This window comes from Limanda limanda, chromosome 13 (genome assembly GCF_963576545.1).
Source record: "Limanda limanda chromosome 13, fLimLim1.1, whole genome shotgun sequence".
NCBI classification, from domain to species: Eukaryota; Metazoa; Chordata; class Actinopteri; order Pleuronectiformes; family Pleuronectidae; genus Limanda; species Limanda limanda.
The window spans coordinates 17,700,384-17,724,281 of record NC_083648.1 but is presented as its reverse complement, the minus strand read 5'-3'; the positions used below and the strand labels follow the sequence as shown (position 1 = coordinate 17,724,281).

Sequence of the window (23,898 nt, the reverse complement as noted above, 5' to 3'; positions counted from 1 at the left end):
CACTGTGGCCTGGCTCTCGCACAAGGGGGGGAAATGGTGGAGGTCGGATGGGAGCATAGTGATGGGAGGTGTTTTTTCCCTCCCTCAGCCACCCACCCACCCACCCACACACACACACACACACACACACACACACACATATATATATGCTTGTCCACACTTGCGTTCACATAGGCTGACCCTTACAGATGTCAGGTCTCACACTGGCCACCTCCTGCCATCACTTCCCTGTATCCAAGCTTCTTGTTCCTGTTTCCCTTCATTGTTTTCATGAACATATCAATGTGTAGACACAGGGAAGTTTAAACAAGGAATCCTGTTGCTCATGGGTATCTGTCAGGTCGGTTGCTTGGTCAGAATCGTCCAACACATTATGTTGTTGATTTCCAACACTTATGGATACGCTCCTTAATTGAAGTATTGTTCTTGAATGTTGTATTGTTAGGCGCTTGTCTCTATTGTTGTTGCTGTTATTGCTGTTGTGCTGTGTGTGTAAATGGACCTAATGTACTGTATTTATATGTTCAATCACACACTGTAACACAGCTTCAGGGGCAACCTGGGGTTCGGTTTGCTGTTGAGCAGCCAGGGATCGTACAATCAACCATCTGGTGGACGGCCCTCCCTATTTCCTGAGCCACAGCCACTTTGTTTGTGTGTGTGTGTGTGTGTGTGTGTGTGAGAGAGATGGTGTGTGTGTGTGTGTGTGTGTGTGTGTGTGTGTGTGTGTGTGTGTGTGTGTGTGTGTGTGTGATGTTTATTTTGTAATGTTAATTTGTATCTAAGTCAATTCTAAAGCCGTTGGACCCCTTGAAGAATAGCTGCTGCAGTGCTATAGCTACGAGGAACCTAATGAATAAAACCTTTATGTTTAATGCTGTTATTTTAAATTTATCTATATATTTCATTACTTTGTACAAGTGTGTGTGACAGACAATAAAAGAAAAACCTTATATAAAACCATTGTCATCATATTAGAGTAAAAAAGATTTTATTTCAAATGTGATAAAATATTAAAGAAGCATCAAAAGAAAGCAAAGTAATACAAATCTAACTAAAGTGGTTATTAGCTACAAAGACTGTACAGACCCCTGACATGTGTTTTGAGGGCAAAGTTATACTTTTTGGAATATTTAAATTTAAAAAATTATTATAATGCAAAAAACACTTAAAACAAATGTTTACAAATTGCCTTGTACTTGGTTTACAATTAAATTTCAGTTAACATTTAAGATATATAATTTATTGTTGCGGTCATTTCTACTAAGGATTCATTGTTCACATGTGAAAGTGTCAGAACATTTCTTTTACAACAATCTGTCTTTACTATGTGTGGATTCTCAAATGGACGAAAACCAAACCCTTTATTTCCCCAGCAACTATGAACAAACAACCCTTTCAACAGCTGCGAACACACATGCTGTGTATCACTCCTCCATGAGCGGAGGATGAAGTGAGGGATATCCCCTCTACACGTAATCCCTGCCCGCCGGTCCGCCAGAGTTGGACGCTGGGTAGCGTGGAGACTTCCCTGAGTCTTTGGCTGGGCAGCCGCAGCAGAGGAAGGAGCCTCCTATGAGGACGAGACTTGCCGCTCCCCATCCCACATACAGAGCACTTCCAAATTCATACCTGTGGATGACACACACATTATTTTATGTAGTTAGGTGAACATGGAAAAGATTTACCATAGTTTACATCATTATCCTAAAGTGAACTTCATAAATATAAACATATGTCATATATCTGTGTACAGAAAAACGATCAATAATCAAAATAACGTTGTATGAAATGTTCTTATTTGCTTTTTCTATGTCAGTACACTAAATATAAAGCTATGTGGTCATTAGGTATTAACTTAGCTTAACATAAGGACTGAAAAGAGATAGAAATAGCTTGCCTGGCTTTGCCCACAACCAAAGTGTACAAATCAAGTCATGACATGTTGTGGTTTTACATATTATACCAACAGGCTGCAGGTCACAGCTTCACAGGGGGATGTTTTTACCTGAGTCTATTTGATTGTTGGTTGGTTTGTTTTTAAGCAGGATTACAAAAAAACGTTATCCTAAATAATGGGGAATGGATTCAATAAGATCCTTAAAATGTTGGTGCAAATCCAGATCTGGGGGCGGATTCAGGATTCAGTTTTTCTTTCTTTAACATTTTGAGATTTACACTTTCACTGACTTCCCAGGAAAGAATTCACATTATGGGAACATTCAGGGAACAATGTGTGAAATGTGGTCCAGCTTGATTGAATTCAAGGGAACTCTTGCTGTTTTACTATTTCCCCAAATCTCAAACTATAGCATGATAAACCACATGAAAACTTGGCCTGGCAGGAGAACAACGGCAAGACATAAGATGTGAGTCCGTGTCAGTTCCCTGCGTCATTCCACAAACCCTCAGTCATACTTGATTTATTTTCCAGAGAAACTCACCTTGAATTAGTGGGAGTAAATGGGTTGTAAAATTCCTGTGCTATTCTGTGCCCATACCAGGATGTTCCAACCAGAGCAAGCAGACCTGGAGAACCAGCGAGAAGAGAAACGTCATGTTATTGCATTTTAAAGGATAAAAAACAGGAAAAAAAAACACATATTCATGACAAGTATAATCCTGTTTGAGATTTACTGCAAAAGGACAAGAGATAAGCCGACATCTCAGGTATGAGTGTGTGTATTGTCCAGGGTGTGTGTGCATGTGTGTGTCAAAAGAACAGATTCTGACCAGAAATGATGAAGACGATCCCGCCAGTCAGCGCCACCTTGTCCTTCTGCGCCGGCTCTTCAGCCATGCAGGTGGTGCACTTCATGCCCACCACCGCCACCATGATTGCAATAAAGCAAAGCAAGATAGAGGACAACATCAGGCCTCGAGCGCCCTGAATAATCCCTGGAGACAAGGACACAACACATCCAGTTAAACATGAATCTCCTAGAACATCCTCTTGTTCTCATCTGAGACAAAACGGGCGGGAACGCCAACAACATGAGTCTCATCCAGCCGAGGTGTTCTCATTCCTTCAACATCAGTTTCTTCTGATGACGCTGATATCACTGGTCTTTTATTGAATAGAACTCAAACATCTATCTACACAGGTATTGTTTACATTTGAAATGGAACAGTTTCTATTCCTGTTGAATGGATTTCAGTGGGAATAGAATCTTTGGAATCAGGCTGCAGCTGCTGGTATTTGACTGACATGTCTGTGCACGCACCAGGTCGAACATGGAGAGAAAAGGGTTCTGTAGAGAGGTTTGAATGACCAGAGAGATTTTGTTTGTTTTTCACGTTAAACAGGCGATTCTTACAAAAGTCTAAACATTTAATACATTTATAATTTTAATTCCATGAATTTGCCATTAAAAACGAATCCAACATTGTTAGAATAACAGATCATTCATGGTTAATTATGGCTCATTTCCTTCCCATAACCATATCCTTGTAAAAGAGGAAAATTATAATTGGTAGATGTCATTATTTGCCACATATTTGTTAAGTTGTTGTTTTCATAAGGGAATCTATTAACAGTGTAATGAAGACATGATCTAAAACAATGTTACCTGGTAGCTGGAGAAGAGAGTCATAGACTTTGCACTGAATCTGACCCGTGCTCTGAGAAACACAGGTCTTCCACAGGCCCTCGTACATGGCCTGAGCCGTGATGATGTTGTCTCCTGCATAGGACGAAGCTTTCCACTCCACCATGACTGTGGATGCTATGCAGCCAATGAAGCCCAGGAAGGCCAGTGTGAAGCCGAGGAGCTGTATCCCTGGGTTGGCCATCGCTTTACTTCAGAGATGGTAAAGTAAAAGAAAAGTCAAACCTCCTCTGGTTCTGTTAAGACTAAAAAAAACGACTAAACTCCCTGCAAGTAGTTCCAGGAGGTTCTGGGTGGTGGATGTTGTCCTGGACAATGGAGTCTACCTGTGCATCCTCAGGGAATAAACTGGAGGTGAGCAAGAATCCAGGAATGCTGGCATCCTCTGATTGAGATAAGGAGGGGCAGGGCGACACCTAGTGGATGTAATGTTCCCCAGCAGGGTGTAAAGCTACCCCCCCCCCCCCCCCCAAACCTCCTACCGGCTTTAAAAAGCAAGAGGCCAACATTGTGTGGCTGTTTCCTTTTGTCCTGCACCTCGAAGGCAAAATATATGGTCTGTTTAACTTATTTCTATATATGGATCATTACACAGGCTCTTGTAAATCTTTTAAAACTCCAAATTCCCTTCTTCATGCTTCATGGGTCCAATGTCTTTGTGCTGATCTGTGTATGATTGTTTGGATCATTTCAATTATAATGAAATACTGATTTTTGTGAATGAGTTTTTGCCTGCATTACTTTGTTTGTCTGGATTACATAAAAAATACTGGTTGGATTACCACAAAATGTAGTGAAGGGATCCGGTAAGGGAAGATGCAGTGTTTTTAAACATTCTTATTGATTTCTCAGATAATAATTCATGGATCTCAATGATAAAAAGGGGGACTGATGTTTATGAGTGTGTGAAATTTGGTGCAGATCCAAATAAAAAATTTGGAGGTAAATGTGGTTTCATAGGACGGCTGTTAAGCCTTGGCGGAGGTATGACCTCTACTGATATACTAGGTTTTTTTTATGTGACTGAGTTAATTACTCTACACTGCTGTTGTTTGTACCTCAAAAAAACATTAAATCAATAAGATATATAAAGGTTGAATAAGTAAAATACGTGGAACTAATCACTAGAATGACTGATCTACTTTTCCCATTTGACTCTTGGATCTATTTGTTTTGTTTTTGGCAAACAGTCACTCAACCCTGATGGACTTGATTAAATAAAAAAATACAAAAAATCGACAGCTTTCTCCCACATGTTGTATTTTACAGGAGCAAAAAAACAACCTCTGTACTATTCTTCTCTGTGAAACAGATTCCATGATTTGCACTTTCGTCTACGTTGTGTTTGCAGATGAGACAGTGGCCGATCTGGAAACTGACCAAAGGTTTTGTCTTGCCTCACTCTGGCTTGTTGACGTTTGCACTTTGTGTTAGTGCGCCCCCGGGGATCCACGAGGAGATCTGATTCAGGGCTGCATGCTCCTGAAAACACACAGGTATGTTATGCTACTTTATGTATAGAAATGAGCATAACTCATTACTGTCAGCTTTATACAGCATGCAGATGATGCAAAGAAACAACATCTTTGCTTCCCTGTAAATTCATTCAAGCTGTCTTTGTGTTTCCAGTGGAAAATGGACAAACCCTTGTCTCTGACTCTGCTCCTGATGCTGCTTCTCTGTCCCAAAAGCAACACGGAGTCACAGACCTCATGTCCATACAGGTGCCAGTGTTTCACTCCGCTCCAGGTTCTGTGCGCAGACGAACGGATGACATCTTTGCCCAAGGACATGTCCAAGCAGGTCAAGGAATTTATTGTAATGACATCAGCTGTGGCATACCTGCTCCCTCACACTTTAAAGGAGAGCCCCCAACTCACCGAGCTGGTCTTCTTGAACAACGCACTGCGGAGCATTCACGCTCAGGCTTTCGAGAATCTGACTCAGCTGCAGGAGCTGGAGATCAGTGGAAACCCCTGGCTGGAGAATTTATTTATGGGGACTTTTTCCCGGCAGAAAAACTTGACGAAACTGCTGCTCAACTTCAACAGATTGAAGACGGTGCTCCCCGGCATGTTTGACTCCCTGAGACAGATAGCAACTCTGCAGATGAAGGGAAACATCATATCCCATCTGCCCATGTTTCTTTTCCTGAACCTCAACAACCTCCTCGTCCTGGACTTGTCACAGAATAAACTTGAAGAGGTGAAAAGAGAAACATTTTTTGGTCTCACCCGCCTGGAGATCCTGAAAGTTAACAACAACCTAATTAGCAATCTTACAAGTGACACATTCCTGAATATTTCCCAGCTGGCAGAGCTTCACTTGGAAGGGAATAAGATATCAGAGCTCACTGACGACATCTTCTCCGTGTTGACACAGCTAAATGTACTGAACCTCCGTGGAAACCTTCTTACAACCTTCAGTCAGAAGGTGTTTGGATTCAACGTCTCAAATTTGAGGGAGCTGAACCTCAAAGGAAACAGACTGACGGAGCTGTCCTCTCTCAGCCGTCTGACATCTCTCACCGACCTCGTCTTGTCGTCTAACCAGCTCTCCAGCCTTCCTGAGGACATGTTTAGAAATCTCACACTGCTGGAGAATCTGGATCTCTCTGAAAACCAGCTCTCGTTGCTGCCTGAACTAATCTTCTATAATCTCTCCGGTATCACATCAATCCACCTCCACAAGAACAATCTGAGGAAGTTAGAACCCAAACTGTTCAACCACCAGTGGCTCATGCAGCGACTCTACTTGTCTGACAACCAGCTGGAGACACTCCCGCCTGGCCTCTTCGACCTCTTTATCGTGGAGCACACGGTTAGGCTTCACGGAAACCCTTGGAGATGTGACTGCCACATGTGGTACCTGCACGACTGGGTGCTGAGGAACAACAATATCATACAGAGGCAGGACAGCGTGCTTTGCAACAGCCCCGACTTTTTGAGACAGCGTGTGGTCGCCTCCGTGGACAGAGACCAGCTGGTGTGTCGGGTGTCTGCAGATGAGATGCCTTATTTCAGGAGCTGTACCATCCAAGCATTCAATGACGCCATGATCGTCAAATGTAAAGTGGATAAATGTTCGCCCATGACGGTGAAGGTGCAGTTTCAGGAGGACGACGGCAACATAAAGGAGCATGTATTGAAAAATGAACATTCTGAATGCAGCAATGGCACAGGGATCGAAGATTGACTCATGATCCTGGTTTATTAAATCTTCTGTGTGAAAATACTGTCCTAATGCATCTGTTGTTTCTTTATTTGAAGACTCTCATTATATGAACCGACTGTTAGAGTCAACACTGTAAACAAACCAGCTGATAACCAGTGAGATGTATGCTGCTGAGTGATAAGAGAGGTGGATGAACCCTTTCGTGGTAAAGTTCAAAGTTCAACTCACTACTTTGGAACATCCTGTCACTTCTAAAAGAATTTAAAGAAATGTGTCAATCATCTGCCAACGTGGGTTTTGAATGTGGTGTGGGTCTGATCTGCAAACCTGCAAAAGATCTTTATGTTAAACACTGACAGCATTCAATCTTCACCGGTTTTTCTAGAAAAAAAGAGCAAATCTTTTGCAGTTAAAAAGGTTGAAACATCTGTTCACATTACAGATCAAAAAAATATAATACTTTCCTCACATAGACATTTAATAATGTTTTTTTTAAATCATGCAAATTGACGTCAGTGTATGATCAAAACACGAAAAAGATAGGATTGCTGATGTGGTGAGTAATGTACCTATGGTGCTCTTCAGTTTGGGGATCCCAAAAATCTGACGCACTCGATAAAACAGTCAGTTAAACACGTGTAATATCTCATGACTATTGTATCATATCAACAGTAAAGGTTTAAATGGGAAACTTGATTTTTCTCCTTTTCTGTAATTGTTTTTTCTTGGCATCTGATCTTTTAGAAAATAACTTTCTACTGCTTTTCATTAATATGAATTTGGTATCTTGATATTCAGATAAGTATAGTACAATATTTCCCGATAGAATATAGTAAAGTAGATGTGTAAAGTAGATTTTGAGTATTTATATTTAGTTGTTATTCAACACTGCCTTGACACACATATATTTAAGACATAGTTTGTCTAATTGAACCATCCACTCTGTCATCTACCGCTTTAAAAACGGATAGAGACCAACCGGTCGTCCTCCGATCACCACGGGGATGATAAAGAGCGAGGGTGCGGACGGGAGGAGGGAAGCCTCTGTGTGCCGCAACAAGGCACACAGATGGCTACACCTTGAATACAGCACTCTAACCCTGGCTTAATAAGGGTCAAAGGCCAGGGGGTCGATTGGGTCCTCAGTCTGAGTTGAATGACATCACAATTCACACGACAAAAAGTGCTGGCTGTCTTGTTTCCAGCGTTTGGAAGGATGGTCTTTAGGTTAGGGGCTAATCCTCACTTGACTAAAACTATGGGGTAAAACAGACATTTAACATTAAGGGTTGTTAGGAAAGAAGCAGCAAAACATATGGAAGTCGTTAAGTGTATGTTCTTTATTTAGTGGGAAGCTTGGGTTTTTAACTGGTCACATGAGTTATTGAGAACAGCAAGAAAAAGGAAGTAAATAAGATTTGACAACTTAAAAAACAATTTTTTTTGACAAAACATGGATTCAATTATTTAATATAGTGTACGAGCTTGGCTGTCTTCGATGTTGTTTTGATTGCGTTGGGGTAAGCACTTACAACACCTCCTAAATATGTACTCAAATCTGCTCTGCAGTTCCCCTCCACTCTAGTATTTAAGCTTCTTTTAGCAAGTTGTTTCGGTGTATTATTCTGCTGTTGTGCAAAACTAACTGTTGTGATTGTCTCTCATAAAATATCAGCTTTATATACAGTGATCTGCTCAGCCCAAAACAGCAGATAGAGCAGGTGAACATTAGCATCCTGTAAAGAGCAGGATACTGTATTTTCTAATGAGTTAGTAGGGACCAAAATAGAGCTAAAAGGATCCTGAACACAATTGAAACGCTATTATTGCTCTTTGTGTGATGGATGTGTGATTAAGCAACTACTCACTTGCATGTAAGCCATACCATCGATACACATTTGTGTTAACAGCCTGTTGCACTGACCCCAAGTAGCAACAACTGGCTAACTCAGGTTTAAACCATTTAAAAGATCAAATAAAAGAGAAAAGTTTTCAAATCCTTTAAAATTTTGAACTAAGGTTATTTTATTTTTTTGCAATACATAACCTTAATTATATTTAAACAAATCCCAGGTGCCTTTTTAAATGGGTACCAGTTTAACCAAAGTGATACGTGATGCATTATTTGTCTTTCTGAAAAATTATAAGTTTGACCAATACCAGCGCTTGTCCAGTTTTGTTTCACAGGTTGAATAGAGTACTCTTCCAACCTGTCACCCTCCATCACTGCCAATTACTCTCATGGCCTGGCAATCTGAAGCAGCAGGGTCTGAGTGCCGTCCTGTGGGGCACAGAGAAAAGCAGCTCTTAACCCCCCCACTAAGATCCCATCCCAGGCCCCTGCATAGTCGGCAGTTAGTGTCGGACACCACGCTCCACACAGCAGCTCCTCAGATGGGAGAGGAGAGAAACAGAGGGGTGGAGACATTATCTTGTGAGACACACAATGTCCAAAACCACACAAAGCACTGGGGGGTTTCCCACAGAGTTTAGACTGGTCAGTGAGGAGGGGGGCGTCGAGGGCAGGGCAGGGTGCTCCGGACAAAGAGCGGAGGTCATCTGAGACACAGTGCCCGGGGCAAGAATTCAAGTAAAAATGTAAACTAATTTTACATCAAGTTACTTTATGTGGGTTTTGTCACCAATATTATTATTAAAAATATCTTACCGTATCAATAAGTCAGGATACGTGTGTCGATCCTGAGAACAAACATCCTCAGTCTCAGTGGAAAACGTATTTTTACTCAACTATAATTCTCATTGTTTTTTTTACCCCTGCTTCTCGTCAATGAGTTCAGTCAGTCGTGACAAACGACGGCTCTAAAGTGAACAGGTGTCTGTTAGATCCTCTCTGACAGCCTGTGAGAGGGCGACACACATCCTCCATGATACGATGACCTGAACAACTCAGGAACACAAACGGGCCATTTTGCAGACTCTAAACGAGAGGCTTGCTTACAAACAAGGGTCAATATTTACCCCTCGGTGCACCCAGACCCCCGGCTGGAGGCCAAATTGGTGTTGCTGACCAAATTAAGAACAGATGACCTGATCTGGGTGTTAAGTGGATGGGGAGGTGTCACCATAATGGCAATCTTTTTGCATACCGGTATACTGCTCCTTTGTCTTGACCGTTCCTATTGGAGGATAACAAGAAGCAATAAGCTCCTTATCATCACTTTACAATTATGGTGGATGAATCAGGATCTGTGGCCCCATGGACCTCGCTCTTCTGGGGCGTTCCTTCTTTTGTTTCCAGCTCCACAGATGGAGAGGTTTTTATTATGCATGCATGCAGCCCCTCATTGTATATTACAATATAGAGAAGAGTCACAGCAAAACGTAGCTGCAAAACCACTGACGTATACCTCCCACGCTCCAAGTTCTAGAGGCAGAAGTAATTTCTGAAGAGGCTTTTGTTTCACGATGTAGAGACGTGATAAAAGAACGCTTGAGTACTTCAAGGAGAGAGGTGAAACGTCCTTTAAGAAACTCAAGTATGTCCAGTTGCATATGAGCAGCTGAGAACGAGTCCTGGAGATGTTTGAGTATGCTTTAGAAGGCTGTTTTAGGAAGATATTGCGAGCCATAATCGTCAATATAATTTAGCAAGTCAGTCATAGCTTCCTGTTTTCAGAGGAAAACTTAGACTTGCTTTAACTTCTAAACGTAAGCAGCAAAATTGAGAGGGCATCGTCTCCCAGCAGCACTGAATAAAACAGCTGCCTGTTGTTGTCAGTGGTGGGGCAAGTTACGTAAGTGAAAGTACAAACAAATAGACCCAAATGCAACAGCAAAATTATCACTCTAACTTTCCAACTTGAGCAAATAAAAGTAGCTACTTGCTTTTAAATAAAAATATTAAAAAGTAAAAAAATATAGAGGAAAAAAAGATTTGAAAAAACAACGTGAACATGTAACACAATGCATTGTAAAAAGTTTAGTTGAGTAGAAAGTACAGATATTGGCAGATTATATGTAGTGAAAAGTACCCAAAACAAATCTGATTAGGTATGGTACAGACACCTCCGGCTGTTGTAAATGTTAATAAAGTGTTGATGGGTTTTTGGCCACATCCACGGCAGCTCCGAAAGGGAGGATTTTTGCAACCTGGCAACCCATAGGGTTAGAAGTTAATTTCTGATAAATCATCTATAGGTTACTACTCAGTTATCACTCATCTATATGTTTTGAAATTAATAAATGATTTATTAAACATTTATTAAGCATTAGTAACATTTTGAATCGTGTAAAGGTAGTGTTACCAGATATCGTTTTTCTTGAAAGTTAGAGAATCATCAATCTTGCATTCATTCATTCATGCTTCCCAGTCATTGGCTTCCTCATCACCTGTCTAGAAACATATTCATACTGCATATGTGCATATTGCAGTCATTATAATACTTACTTTTACATATAATCAAGCCAAACCTCCAACAACTAAACCTCCTCCTTATGTGCTACAATGCTCTGCATCATTGCTGCATTAAGAACAACAGGCCAAGATACATGCAGACATTTCTTTCTTCTGGTTTTCCTCCGGCACTGTGTGTGTTTTGGTCTTTTTTCAAGTCAAATTGAGCTCACAAAACTATATCAATTACGATACACACAATAAATGCAGGTACGCCAGGTCAAATTTTAAAGAAACATTGTTATTACCTGTAATAGAAATGGGCAAAACTACAGAAATAACCATTACACAAATAAAGTAATTCCTCAGTGAATCAGATTTATCCTTTCAGCTTCACTTTGACTGTTTCATTCTCTTTCAGGTTAATTCACTCGATCCCTTACACATGTTTTTTCACTCTTATCAGCTGTAGCCAGACCAAAAGTTAAGGCTGTAATTGGAGCACGTGTATTATGGGATGTCTCACTTTGAAGGAGCACCTGCAGTGTAAGTGTATCTTTATGGTCCTCTTCATAAGCCTTAACGGGCGTATGGCCAAGAACTACAGCGTAAACAAGACCCCCCCCCCCCCCACCACCTCTCACCTCCTCTCCGACACTCAACACATTTCTTTTGAAGATGCACTGACTTGTGATGTACTACCTCAGCTACTCAGTATTAATGGCCACAGTATCATCTCTCTGTGTGGGTCCGAGGTTATAAATTTCCCACTTCAGTGTAACCGAGCCCTGGCGATACTAAATCCAGCCCCGGATGCTGCACTTCCACCAGTTTGTGTGAGTTTTCCTAAAAAACAACCTGCTAAATCAAAAAGGGATGAATTGGAGTGAAGGGACAAAGAGTATTGTCCATTCACCATTGATATCGAGTGCATAATCTATTCATTTGCCTTGATGTGAACCACCGCTGACTACTTCCACCCCCATCATGCACCATAACAACCCTATGAACAATACCGAGCCGGTTCCCCCTACGAGGCGGAGGCGGTGGAGGCTTCCGGTGTGTGTTAGAGGGAGACAGTGTCGTTAGGCAGGGAACCTGTCACTCTTTGTCACTGGGTTTGTGAGCAGAGGCCATCGATCACAGACTTCAGGCCCTGCCCAGCTACGTGTTTACTGTTCTCTGCTTTCACTGGTTTTGGGAAAATACCACTTAAAAGTGGGGTGTTGACTGGGGAGGAGGAGGGAGAGGGGATAAGACAAAACATAGTAAGAGGGGAGTGACACTGGTAAACAGAGCACATTTCATCAAGAATGGTCATATTTTACTGAGGCTGCTTCACGCAGAACCACTCCAGCTCCTCCATCACTTAAAGGTGTGGTTGTGGCAGCGACCTGGCACTTCACATGAAGAGTTCTCAAACAGCCTTTAGGACCAGGACATTTGGGAGCAGCCGACAATAAGACCTTCTTTAGCGCGGTGAAAGTGACAGCATGGTCCTACCCCCTCCTGGCCATTAAACCTCTGCCTGGATAAACAAGGGGAAGGCCCTTTATAAAGATGGAGAGGGTCACAAAGAGAGGAGCCATTGAGCCACTGAGGGGCCCGTCTTTGTTTTTGTGTTTCGGACGGCTTTCTCAAAGGATGCTCGGATATGAGGGGGAGCTCTATTTTTGTCTTTAAGTCCTCCTTACTGCCACTCTTCTCTCAGCCGGGCCAAACAGACATGTGAACTTAATTGACTTTTGCACAAATTTGCACATTTTCAATATCTATTCATTGGCTAATGAAAGTCTATCTTTTTTTGTTTCATCAATATACAGTATGTGCATATATTGTACACCTGTTCTTCAGAGAAACCAAGACTACTCAGAGACTAGTGGTAACTTCTGCTTCTGTTGCGACATAATCGCTTAAATTCCATGAATAGTAAATCAGGAACAACCAAATGGCCGTGGACCCTGTGAGAGTTTCCTCTGGAGGTGCGATTGTTTGATGCCGTCAAAGGGAGGCCTTGTCTTCTGGTGATGGGCTGCCAGGTTGGTTGATGGGTTGCCAGATTTAGGGCAACATGCTGTCGGAGCTGCCCTTGTCCCGGCAGCGTGAATGAGGGGCACCTGTGACCCTCGGTCACGCTCTGCTTGTGGCTCGCTGTGTGAGCACCACACTCAGGACACACGCTGGGACTGTCAGGCCTTCAACTGTCCGCTAAACGGACAAAGATTTGACTGACTCTGCAGGGGCGCTTGCTGCTGTCGCTGATGATGATCATGAGGCTTTGTTCAAAAACACATATCAAATAATTTCTTATCACATCGACAGTCTGCACTTTAGATGAATATCAGATATCTTATGGTAGCAGACAGGTGCAGAAAATAATCCTCAAAAGTAACAACATACACTCAATCTTTAAGTTATGTCGGTATCTTGTTCCGCCCAGTCATCATTTAACCCTCGTAGGTTCGCCACCATGCCCTATCTATTTCACACTTCCCCTTTGGCAGGAGGGCAGACAGGCCTGCGCGTGTCAGCAGACCCCGGCCCGCCCTCCTAACTGCCTGGCAGCACGCCTTTTGGGCTCAACGCGACATCTCAGGTTCCCAGCGACATTAGGGAGGTATGTATTTCAAGCCACAAAACAGATTCCCATGTCACTGCGAAGGGGATTATCAGGTGTGAACACGGCACGCAGACCGGGGGCTCTGTTTAAACGGCTGCTGTGCATGTGCAAGGGATGTTAAATCATAAAGACTTTCCACAGGTCTGAAGTGAAGTCTGACCCGAAGGCTGCACATGGACATCAGCAACATTACCCGATGGAGGTTTTTTGGTAGAAGAGAAATGACCAAGACACCACGGCTGCAGAAATTGTTGTAAACATCAAAAAAACATTTTATTCATCTTTAAAAAAACAGTGCTTTTCAAGAGCTTTTCAAGAGCTTTTCAAGAGCTTTTCTTGACCTCCTGAGCCAAATGAATTGTGCCGTATCAAAACAGAAACCACAGGCCAAGAAAATAAGGCCAAGAATATCTATCATCCTTATAAAAACACAAATATGTGTAAACATCCCTCTCGGGTAGGTTTTTAAAAAATAATTTACAAAATGTACAAAAACGTGTTTTATTCTGTGATAGTCCTTTTTCTCCCCACAATCTGTTGTGGGTTGATTTTCTACCACGGTCTCCACACAGAGTCTGAGGTGAGCGGCGGTGCGACGGGTGACACAGGGTGGCTGTTCTGTGCACCCAGAGGTAAGAGAGCCGCACTGGGCACGAGAAAAGTGAAATGTCCATCTGGCGCGGGCACAACCTGGAAGCCACCGTAGAGCTTCATCGCTTCCGGGGAAACGTGCATCGTCGAGCTAATTTTGCAAGGCACCTGCGGGGCCGAGGCAGCTGGAATCTGTGTATTGGTTTGTCCGAGCGCGCCCGGGTGAGCTCCATAGAAGTTGACAGCACTGATCTGGGTCACGCAGGCCGCCAGGTGGCTGAGGAGGCGAGTCCTCACCTCTGTGTTCACCCCCTCACACGTGGACAGGAAGCGGGTGACCTCGCCAACACACTCGCTGAACCCGGCTCTGTATTTACCCAGGACAGACGGATCTGTGTTCACAGCAGCTGCCAAAGAAAAGAAAGACTCATAAATATATAGATAAACAAATAAATAGATTTTATTTTGGCAAATTGTCTAATTTAAATAATAAAAAGTGTGATTCTATTCATGCAGTTGCAGCCCGAGGATAAACACATACAGCTGTGCATGCAGCAGTAAATCTTGCATGTGTAGCCTCTAAAGTTATCGGCACATCTACATGGTCAATCCACAAATGGTTATAGTTACAATACCTGTCATCTGAAGTCGCTGCATGTTCCTGAGGTGCTTCACGGTCATCTCCAGTATGTCGGCCTTCTCCAGTTTGGAGTGTCTGGAACTCTGAACACACAAAGGTGACAAGTTAGTTCACAATTTAGGTTAAAGATCATTAATGGGTGTATGTAATCTGTGCATGTTAAAATGACTATATAGTAATCTTAGAATGTTAATGTGAGAATGTAGTGATCTGAGCATGTGAAAATTAGAAACCTGCTTGTTAAAATGACAATGTAATGATCTGTGCATTTTAAAATTTGCAATCTGCGCATGTTAAAATTAAAATGTAGTAATCTGAGAATGTGAATGTGAAAGATTTGTAATCTCAGCATGTTAAAATCAGTAATCGGTGCATGTTAAAATGAAAATGCATTGATCTGACCATGTTCAAATTAGACATCTGTGCATGTGCATCGTATTGATGTGTGCATGTCCTTACGTCTTTCTTCAGTGCGTCCAGGATGAGGGTCTTCAGCTGCCCCAGACTCTCGTTGATGCGCGCACGTCTTCTCTTTTCCATGATGGGTTTGGAGGACTAGAGAGACAGAAGGATGAAAATGTTTTTATTATGACAGTCTTCATTATAACATTTAGCAAACACATGAATCCAGGTTTTTCAAATCAAAACGCTGCGAGGAACCGACCTTTCTGCTCTCCGTCGGTGCTCGGGCTCTCTCCGGTGTGGAGTGGCCACTTGCCGGAGTTGCAGCCACAGCGGATGGAGACGTTCTCTCCAAAGTTCCTGCTGGCATCTTCCCGGGAAAAGTTGAAACAAGTGTGAAACAGTAAAAAAAGTAAAATAACGGAATCAGGGTCAGAGACGAGTCCAGTCCCGGTGCGGTCCTCCGTCTCCAGACTGAACCTCGGCGCACTGATCTGATGGTAAGTGTCAGACTGTCTGTCTCCGGTGTCCGTCCGCGCCTCCAGCTCTATTTATAGAGCCGCAGACTGCACGCGAGCGGCTCGTGTCCGGGTTCCCTGCTTCCGTCGCTCAGCCAATCAGCGAGCAGGAAGGCGGATGGGCTCGTGCGACCCGGCGCTGCCATTGGTTACCAGCTGTCAGGATGCTGCTGCGGGAGCGAGGTGTGATGGAGAGTGCTGCTGTCACCGTTCAAAGCTGCTGCACTGACCAAGCGTGCACATGTGGATTTAACAATTTATCTTAGACTAATGCTGCTGTAAAAGTGAATATAAAAGGCATTTCAGCAGATGTTACACCAAATAAATTCCATTAATGTTAAAGCAATTGGTAGTTTTTGTCACAGAATTGCCACCTGTTGCTGGGTCACATTCATTTTCGATCCTGTACTGTGGCTAGGGTTGCAAAGGGGCGGAAAGTTTACGGTAAATTTCCGGAAACTTTCCATCGGAAGTTTAGCTCGGGAATTTTGAAAAAAAAAAAAAAACTACGCAAATTAAACCGTGAGCAATAAAAACATCATTCAAAACTCTTTTTTAAAGATGGAATGCAGCACACGCTGCATGTTGAGTTTCAACCCTCCACTGAGCATTCTTCCATCACATGCACAGATTACTCCCAGCATCCTAGACTAGTCAGGTAAGTTTCGAAGATATTACTGGGGAAAATATATTAGCATGCTGATTGAGGATTGTTCATCTGTTCATCTAGCCTATTTCCATTAATTTATCCATCAATTGTAAAATATGAGTACAGACGATTCAATTGTTTGGCTAACTATTTATATCTCTGGCATTGCATTAGTGTTTTTTTACAAACTTTTTTCTCATCTTATTCTACAGAACAATGCCACGTGCACTATCTCATGTGTGGAGACATTTCACCCCATCCAATGTAGATGGAAAGGCTGTGTACATTTGCAAATACTGTGCAAAGACCTGTGTTAAGAATGACACAAAGATTCAGAAGCATATAGTCATAAGTGCCCAAAGTTTCCTCTGGTCTCAAATCAGCCTATGACAAAACAAAATGTTTATATTTATGTCTGTTTATGACAAGGTAAATACAGTTAGTATAAATTACCCACAACATTTCCATTTTATTCCCGTATATTCCCGTTTATTCCCACTAATTCCCGTATTTTCCCGTTAATTCTCATGGAAAGTTTCCAACTTTGAATATTCCCGGAATTTTGCAACCCTAACTGTGGCATCCTTCTGTATATCTATCATTATTTTATTGAGTTAGTTATTATTTACCTATTCATCATAAAATGTTAAAGGATTAATTGTTGTCTATAAATCTAGGATGTAAAAAACATAAAAAGGCTACATGGAAATAAGGTGTTCTATAAATGTGTTTTTCTGAACCACTACTCATCACATTTGCATCACATTCTTTTCACACTTATATCATCTTTGAATGCCAGTGTTGTGGCTCTGTATCCCATAATAAGTCTGATGAGGTGGAGAATGTAAATCACTTTTAACAGCCTCATGGCCCAGTTGGATTCATCCTCTGAAACAGCGTAGCTTGATTCTTTTCTCATTATGTTAGAGTTGAATGTTTAACAAGGTGTCTATAGAGAAACACAGCGTTCACCTCTGTCGGGTGCACACACACACTCTGGTTTCAGGGGTCAGAGAGTGCTTCAGAGAGGCAGTGAAGGCCTCATCCTCTGACACACTCCAGGCCTGATGTCCAGTGAAGAAGAAAATCTCCTGCACACTCAGTCTGTCGTCTCACTGCCATGAACTCTGACACCTCCGGTCTGTTATCAGTGACTGGGCAGAGGCTGAGGAGTTATTTATTTAAAACCACCAAGGTCTGACCAAGAATTTCAATTAAAGGTTTTAGAAAATATATCAAAGGATTCATGTGTTTATCTCCACAATCTGTGTGGCAGCTTCTTGTTGGTAAGTAAATTAGTTTTTACTTTTATCCATCAATGTCTAAAGGGATGCATTTTTTTCATTGTTATATTATTTTCATTTTCTGTTCCTAATCTTTTAGTTTGTCAACTTTAGGCGTCACATGTTTGACAGTAACGCGTATGTTTTGGGATACCTAATTGATTATTTGATACATCTAATAATATACTTCTAATAATAGTTTTAATGTAACTGGGGTACAAAACTCGAACTTTACACTGTTATTGTTCATCTTTTTATTTATCAAACATAATAAAAAATGTTCTCCAATTATTCACAAAAATATTAAGCACAGTATGAATGTTGAATAATAATTGTTTTTATTTTTCTCCCTATGAGACATGTTTTTCTGTTATGGAAATGATTGCATTGCTGGATACATATAAAAAATAAATTGTGATTATCATTAGTATTCATCGTAGTACTGTGACAATTGACATGTTATGTCGTATCTTACTCATTTGGTGTGTACCACTGTTTTTACACATTATTTATTTATTAACAACACGTAAAGAGCCACTTTAATCCCACTGGCAGGGCATATGTTACTTGTACCATGTAGTTTCAGTGTTTTATTTATTGACAGACATCTGTGTCTGGTCCATGTTTACTGTGAGACTCCTCTATCTCTATGATGGACTTCAAACACTCTCTGTAAAGCTCCTAAATCCTCAGAGGTGAAATGACCCCAAAAGCAGGTCAGTGTTTGCATCCGCGGCTTCTTGTGTGCACGAGCAGGCCGACGACAAGCACCACTGGCTTCCTGACCTGAGTCAATATTAAATTAAATCAAACCTCCAGCCGAATGAGCTTGACCATTCATATATAACTAAACACACTAGTCGAAAAAGGAAAATAACGATATATTGTTCTTTATTGAAAACAGAGCATTAAAGTCAGTGTTGTACTTGTTGTTATCAAGGTTTAGCAGATAAACACAAGAGGTAATTTTTACTTTACATATGTACATTTAATTTGATGTAAAAAACATTTCTGTTTCCCACTTGTGAACCAAACTCATGTGCACACTGATCACCTCAGACCCCCACCCACCCACCCACCCACCCGCTCACACAAAGTGCTCAGTTAATCTTCTCACTGGATATTTTAACATGATGCTGCTTTAAAGGAGGCAGAGCTCCGTACACACAGCAGGATGAGAAGGTTTGTGGAGAAGAGGCCACGAAACAATAAATTATGTCCTATCAGTTGTGTTTTCACTGAGCCTGCTGCTCTGCCACAAACAAGCCTTTATTGTGCAGATGGAGATGAAGACATGAGGTTTATAGCACGCTCCTGATCTGTATCAGTGTGGGAACCCTGCAGCGGGGGGGCTCCAGACGGTGATGGAAGCTATCAAGGTCCAGCTTGTGACTGATAACCACATGGGGAAGGAAAGTGTGGCAGGAAGACGTGCATTGGGCTACTATTGATTTGGGTTTGGTTTTGTTGATATAAAATGACACATCCGACTTACTTCTCTCATTGTCCCAGGTGGGCACACCAATAATGCTCAAGATCAAGATGAAGAGATTAGAAAGTTGAAACATAAATATTTTTAAATAGGTTTAAGATAAAGTTAAAGTATTATTATTAAGAATCTCCACCTATAGGAATCATTACTAGTGGCCAACTGGCAGGAGGGTTTGACTTCACCTTGATTTAAGGACGCAAAAAAAATAATATTTTCCTGATGTACGTGAAACACAATCATAATCTAGTATTTTTTTTGATAATGATAAATTATAAAGGTGTAACTTGCCATCACTCATTGACTCCAAACCAAAAGATCACTAACTATTTGTTTTGTGCTGTTTCAAGGCTTCTATGAGGGACCAGTACCATGAACTATAATCAAAAGAACTCTGGATTGAGCCACAAATAGTTTTAAACCCTCTTTGTCCAATATGTCTGTCTCCATATACCAGATGTAGTTCAGACATTTGCATCCAGGGCTTCTAAAGCCAGGTCGTATAACTTGTATTAGGAATGCAACCCAGATGCATTTGTGAGGATTTTGAAGTCGATGATGTTCTTCTCATCTTAATGTCTTACCCAAGTGGAAAAGAAGTGAGATAGCAAGATCCTTTCCTATTTAGCCCATCTAAAACTTTTCTATCCTCTTTAAGGAGAGCTGACTGATTTTACATATCAGAGCAAAGAATTTGAGAAAGTTGATTCCATGTCATTCTATAGAATAAACAGTATTTTTATTATGGATATAATGAACCTTCATTAAAATTATAAGTCTAATGGGTCAAAGCGTGTGGCTACCTCTTCTCATGTGTTGGAGGCAGATGCGACACACTGCAGAGTCAAATTGATTCAATATCAAGTGATATTTTAATACATATTTTAGCAATGGATAGTTGAATGGTGACTTGACAGTTGCCACACTGCTCTCCATCCCAGTCCAAACACAGTGGTCCTCGGTCTCTCCTCCACCAGCCACCTCTGCTGACTGGGCAGTCAAATGACCATCCTCATCATCAAATACCGCAGAGGTTCCCTTTCAACTGCTGGCATGAAAACATCTCGGGCCAGGAGGGGAGGGCACAGACAGAGGGATCACTTAAACATCTCATCCAGCGCTCCGCTCGCTCTGCGTTCCTCCTTCTGCCTTTGAATTCCCCCTTAAAGAGAGAAGGGGGGCCCTTCCATAGCAACTCCCAGCCCCTGGCTCTGCCCGCCTTTTGTCCCCCTCCCCAACAGCAGTTTCTGCTCCAGGAGCCTTAGACAAGGCTTCCATTAATTGCGGGCCTGTGTGGAATACACGTGGGACAATGGAGCCAACAGAGTATCCGGCCCCCAGACAAGGCTGGAAACAAGTGGTACAGGAATCCGGCAGAATAGACTCGTCCTGGCTGATGTCACTGAATACATTTACCTACCTCAGAGCACATTCACTCCGCGCTTTGTTTTATTTGGACAAAAAAAGAAGGGGTAGGGGGAGGTAGCCGTATCAATGGAGAAGAGGAGCTTGAGGGGGTGGGCTCAAGGATGGGAAATAACTGGTCGTCATGGCGATGCGCCGATTCCAAAATATGGTCGAATTTAGCCGAGGCAGAGATGTAAAAAGGGTAGAGGGCATTAGATTAAACCCTGTGTGAGATAAGAGAGGGCTGAAAACAGAGGTTTAGTTTTTTTAGCGTATTCAGGCCTGTTTATACGGCAATAAAGAGCGGATAAAGGAGCGGGAGATTAGGAGACTCATCTAGGCTCATGTTTGTCAACAACAACCTGAGCGGTTTCAAGTCAGCTTATTCCAAGTCAGTACACCGGCCTCGGAGGGGATGCTTAGCTGTGGCAAGTGAAGCTGCGGAGGAAAAAGGGGGTACCATAGCAACTGGAATTTCAGCATAACAACCTGCCATCTGTCACCTAACGTGGTGGGTTCTTTCTTGAAAAAAAAAAAAGAAGCCAGCATTTAGATCTTCAACTTGGAGGCAAAGGCAATGAGACTGAAGTCTTATTGAACTCTGGGTCTCCTCCTTTGAAAAGGAAACCCAGTCATCGCCTTATCCCTCATCAAATTGAAAAACGCTTTTAGAGTTTCTGAGAGAGGCCTCACATTTAATTTTTAAAACCCAGACTTGAAAGTGCTCCTGCACCACATTCAGCAGTGGAAACTCTTTAAAGGACTAGTTAGCATGTAGATTATATGCATTTCAGTGCATTGTCAAAGTATCTAAGTGTATTTACATGTTAATATGTTCAGGGACACTATCGTCTTGAAAAGGTGTTGGGGGGAGGCTGGTTAACTGTGTTTTTTTCTCTCCGTGCTCCATGAGAATGTGATTTCTTTGTGCCATCAAGGTTCAAACACATTCCTGTAAGGCCATGGATATTATGAGGATTGATTCCCTGCAGCAAAACAACCTGTGAACCTGTTGATCCTCAGCCGAAAAAAATAACACTTTTTACAAGTCTAGTAAGTCAGTAAAGATAACCTAGCTGGTGCTTAAGTTAGATTTATTTTTCTTTCTGATGGATCAAGACGGTGAATCTTTTATCCTTTATTCAGACGTCACGCTGAAACCCCCGAGCCCTGCTGATGCCCGTCCGTGTGGTGCTTATCCTCATCCAAGATTAGTCCATATCCATGAGTGTGTTTGCTCTGGGATTTATGAATGTGAAGATGGCCCATTCTTGCCGCTCAAGATGACTCACAAGACCGGCGTTTTGGCCACTTACGCGGTGAAAGCAGCCTGGGGGATGCCCTTTCAGCACTCGAGGACCTCTGGCTGAGTCTCCTTCACACGGCAGATCAGCCTCACTTGGGAAAAAAAAAATGTCCCCGCTCTTCACAGGGGGAGCTGTCCTGAGGGATGGCGCGCTCCTTGTCCCAGGGCCTCCCTCCTTCACCTGCCGGCTTAGCGCTCATCACTTATGCACATAATCCCTGGTTAGTGCATGTGATCCACTAGCCCAGGCCCAGGCCCCTGGCCCCGGAGCCTCCCCTGCTCACATGCTTGCTGGGTGGCTCCTGGGTGGCCATGGCAACGCTCATCTTCTCATGACAGTTAGGCTTCAGTCAAGGCTCTAAGTCCCTCTTCAGCCTCTGTGCGTCTTTTTCTGCCCGCTTGCTCTCTGTCTCCCAAAGCCGTCCTCTGTTTGTGTGTTGCTCTATCTATGGCTCTCTGTCTCCTTTCTCCCCGTTTGGATGTTCCCATGCTTTGGAACCTGCAGCAGCTTCAAAACTCATAAGCCGAGCGGCACCTTCAGGGGCCACAAATGTGTATCTCTTCCATTCTCATCTACGTTTAAAGTCTGGATTCACCCTCATTGCAGATTGTGGCCTAAATGATGGTCTGACCTCATTTAATTGTAAGTCCGATCGGTAAACTGAGATTGTGAGATACATTTGAGCACATTGCTTCTTTGTGGTCACCGCAGGCCCCTGAGTGCAGATCGTCTTACCCTGGAGCAACCACGCAGCCTCAACCATTAGTTTGTTTAAAGGGCTGAATATCGCGCACGACCCATGGGGGAGAGGGAGAGAGGCAACCCCAGCGATGCTGTGTGGCCCCACACTAACAAGTGTCACAGTGATCCGAGCCGGTCCTCCCCCTGTGTGAACGCCATGTGAGAGGCGGCTCCATCCATGCCCCTGCCACCTCCGCACAAGGCTCTCCATTGACTTCTAACCTGTTGAGGGACCACGGGAGACAAAGAGCCGCGGGGCGGGGCCCGTCCCTCCGACAAGCCTGTGAACAAACGTTAACACGGCTGCAACTGTCCACCCCCTGAATCACTGAATTTATTGACCAACCACAGAGCCCATTCAGGCCTGCGAGGACTGATAAAGGAAGGGGGACAAGGAACGCCATGAAGGCCCAGGGAAGAAGCCCATACTTAGGGGACAGGAGGGAGGAGAAGGGCTTTGTGTCCGTCTGGTGGGTCACAGACCTTTTACCAGACGTGGGTGCTTTTGTGTCATCTGTAAAATGAGGCCTACCGTAAGTGAGCATCAGGTTGGCCTTGTGTCCTGACTATTAATCACGACCACGGCCTTATGAGTGTCCGGCCACAATTAGAGAAGACGCAGCCGACTGGTGTCTGCATGTGGACTTTGTAAAGAATAAGTGAATGCATGTGTGCGCACGGTGAGAAAACAGACACATCGGGAAAGTGCCTGGATTCTTTACGACAACTTTTAGCGCAGAGAAAACTCTGTTACAGTGGCAGTTACTTTTCAAAATATTCAGAGCGGGTCTGATCGCTCTGTGGGATCCGTTGTAAGCAAAGAAACAGCAGACAAAGACTGTGTGCACAGGCCCAAATCTTGAAAGTACACGACCCAGACAAAGAAACGTATGGGTAAAAGAGAGAGGAGATGAAGTCCAAAATGTTTGAACCAGCACACGTCTGAGTGCAAGCTTGAGAAAATCTTTTCCAGCGAGTATCTAGCTGTGAGGAAGAAAGGCTGTGTGTTTTAGCGTCTTTATGTCTTTCCACCACTCTCCATCTGCTGCTCTACTGATACAAAGAGAATACAGCAGAGAGTACACAAAAACCCATATTGCTTTGTGGAGAGGCAA

At 42.8% G+C, this 23,898-nt stretch overlaps 3 protein-coding genes across 3 annotated transcripts; 1 reads left to right on the top strand and 2 right to left on the bottom strand.

Moving 5' to 3' along the window:
• Nucleotides 1-1,253: 1,253 nt before the first annotated feature.
• cldn1 (claudin 1) lies at nt 1,254-3,792 on the bottom strand. The gene is made up of 4 exons (XM_061084848.1): nt 3,570-3,792; nt 2,734-2,898; nt 2,445-2,529; nt 1,254-1,632 (listed from the first exon to the last, which is right to left on the bottom strand). The coding sequence occupies exons 1-4, from the start codon at nt 3,790-3,792 to the stop codon at nt 1,470-1,472; spliced, it is 636 nt and encodes a 211-aa protein (XP_060940831.1). The 3' UTR covers nt 1,254-1,469.
• A 1,103-nt stretch (nt 3,793-4,895) lies between these two features.
• Nucleotides 4,896-7,478, top strand: zgc:153913 (carboxypeptidase N subunit 2). Its single transcript, XM_061084155.1, has 2 exons — nt 4,896-5,104; nt 5,238-7,478. The coding sequence occupies exon 2, from the start codon at nt 5,244-5,246 to the stop codon at nt 6,801-6,803; it is 1,560 nt and encodes a 519-aa protein (XP_060940138.1). The 5' UTR covers nt 4,896-5,104; nt 5,238-5,243; the 3' UTR covers nt 6,804-7,478.
• A 6,565-nt stretch (nt 7,479-14,043) lies between these two features.
• Nucleotides 14,044-15,888, bottom strand: LOC133018442 (transcription factor HES-1-B-like). The gene is made up of 4 exons (XM_061084809.1): nt 15,652-15,888; nt 15,447-15,542; nt 14,983-15,070; nt 14,044-14,754 (listed from the first exon to the last, which is right to left on the bottom strand). The coding sequence occupies exons 1-4, from the start codon at nt 15,757-15,759 to the stop codon at nt 14,309-14,311; spliced, it is 738 nt and encodes a 245-aa protein (XP_060940792.1). The 5' UTR covers nt 15,760-15,888; the 3' UTR covers nt 14,044-14,308.
• Nucleotides 15,889-23,898: the final 8,010 nt, after the last annotated feature.

Excerpts from the sequence above, each read along its gene's own strand:
- LOC133018442 (XM_061084809.1), bottom strand. The coding sequence starts at position 15,759 with ATGCCAGCAGGAACTTTGGAGAGAACGTCTCCATCCGCTGTGGCTGCA. Across the intron at positions 15,543-15,651 it reads CACCGACGGAGAGCAGAAAG|TCCTCCAAACCCATCATGGA; the intron begins GTCGGTTCCTCG and ends CTGTCTCTCTAG. Across the intron at positions 15,071-15,446 it reads TGGACGCACTGAAGAAAGAC|AGTTCCAGACACTCCAAACT; the intron begins GTAAGGACATGC and ends TTGTGTGTTCAG.
- zgc:153913 (XM_061084155.1), top strand. The coding sequence starts at position 5,244 with ATGGACAAACCCTTGTCTCTGACTCTGCTCCTGATGCTGCTTCTCTGT.
- cldn1 (XM_061084848.1), bottom strand. The coding sequence starts at position 3,792 with ATGGCCAACCCAGGGATACAGCTCCTCGGCTTCACACTGGCCTTCCTG. Across the intron at positions 2,899-3,569 it reads CTCTCTTCTCCAGCTACCAG|GGATTATTCAGGGCGCTCGA; the intron begins GTAACATTGTTT and ends CCTTGTCTCCAG. Across the intron at positions 1,633-2,444 it reads TTTACTCCCACTAATTCAAG|GTATGAATTTGGAAGTGCTC; the intron begins GTGAGTTTCTCT and ends TGTCATCCACAG.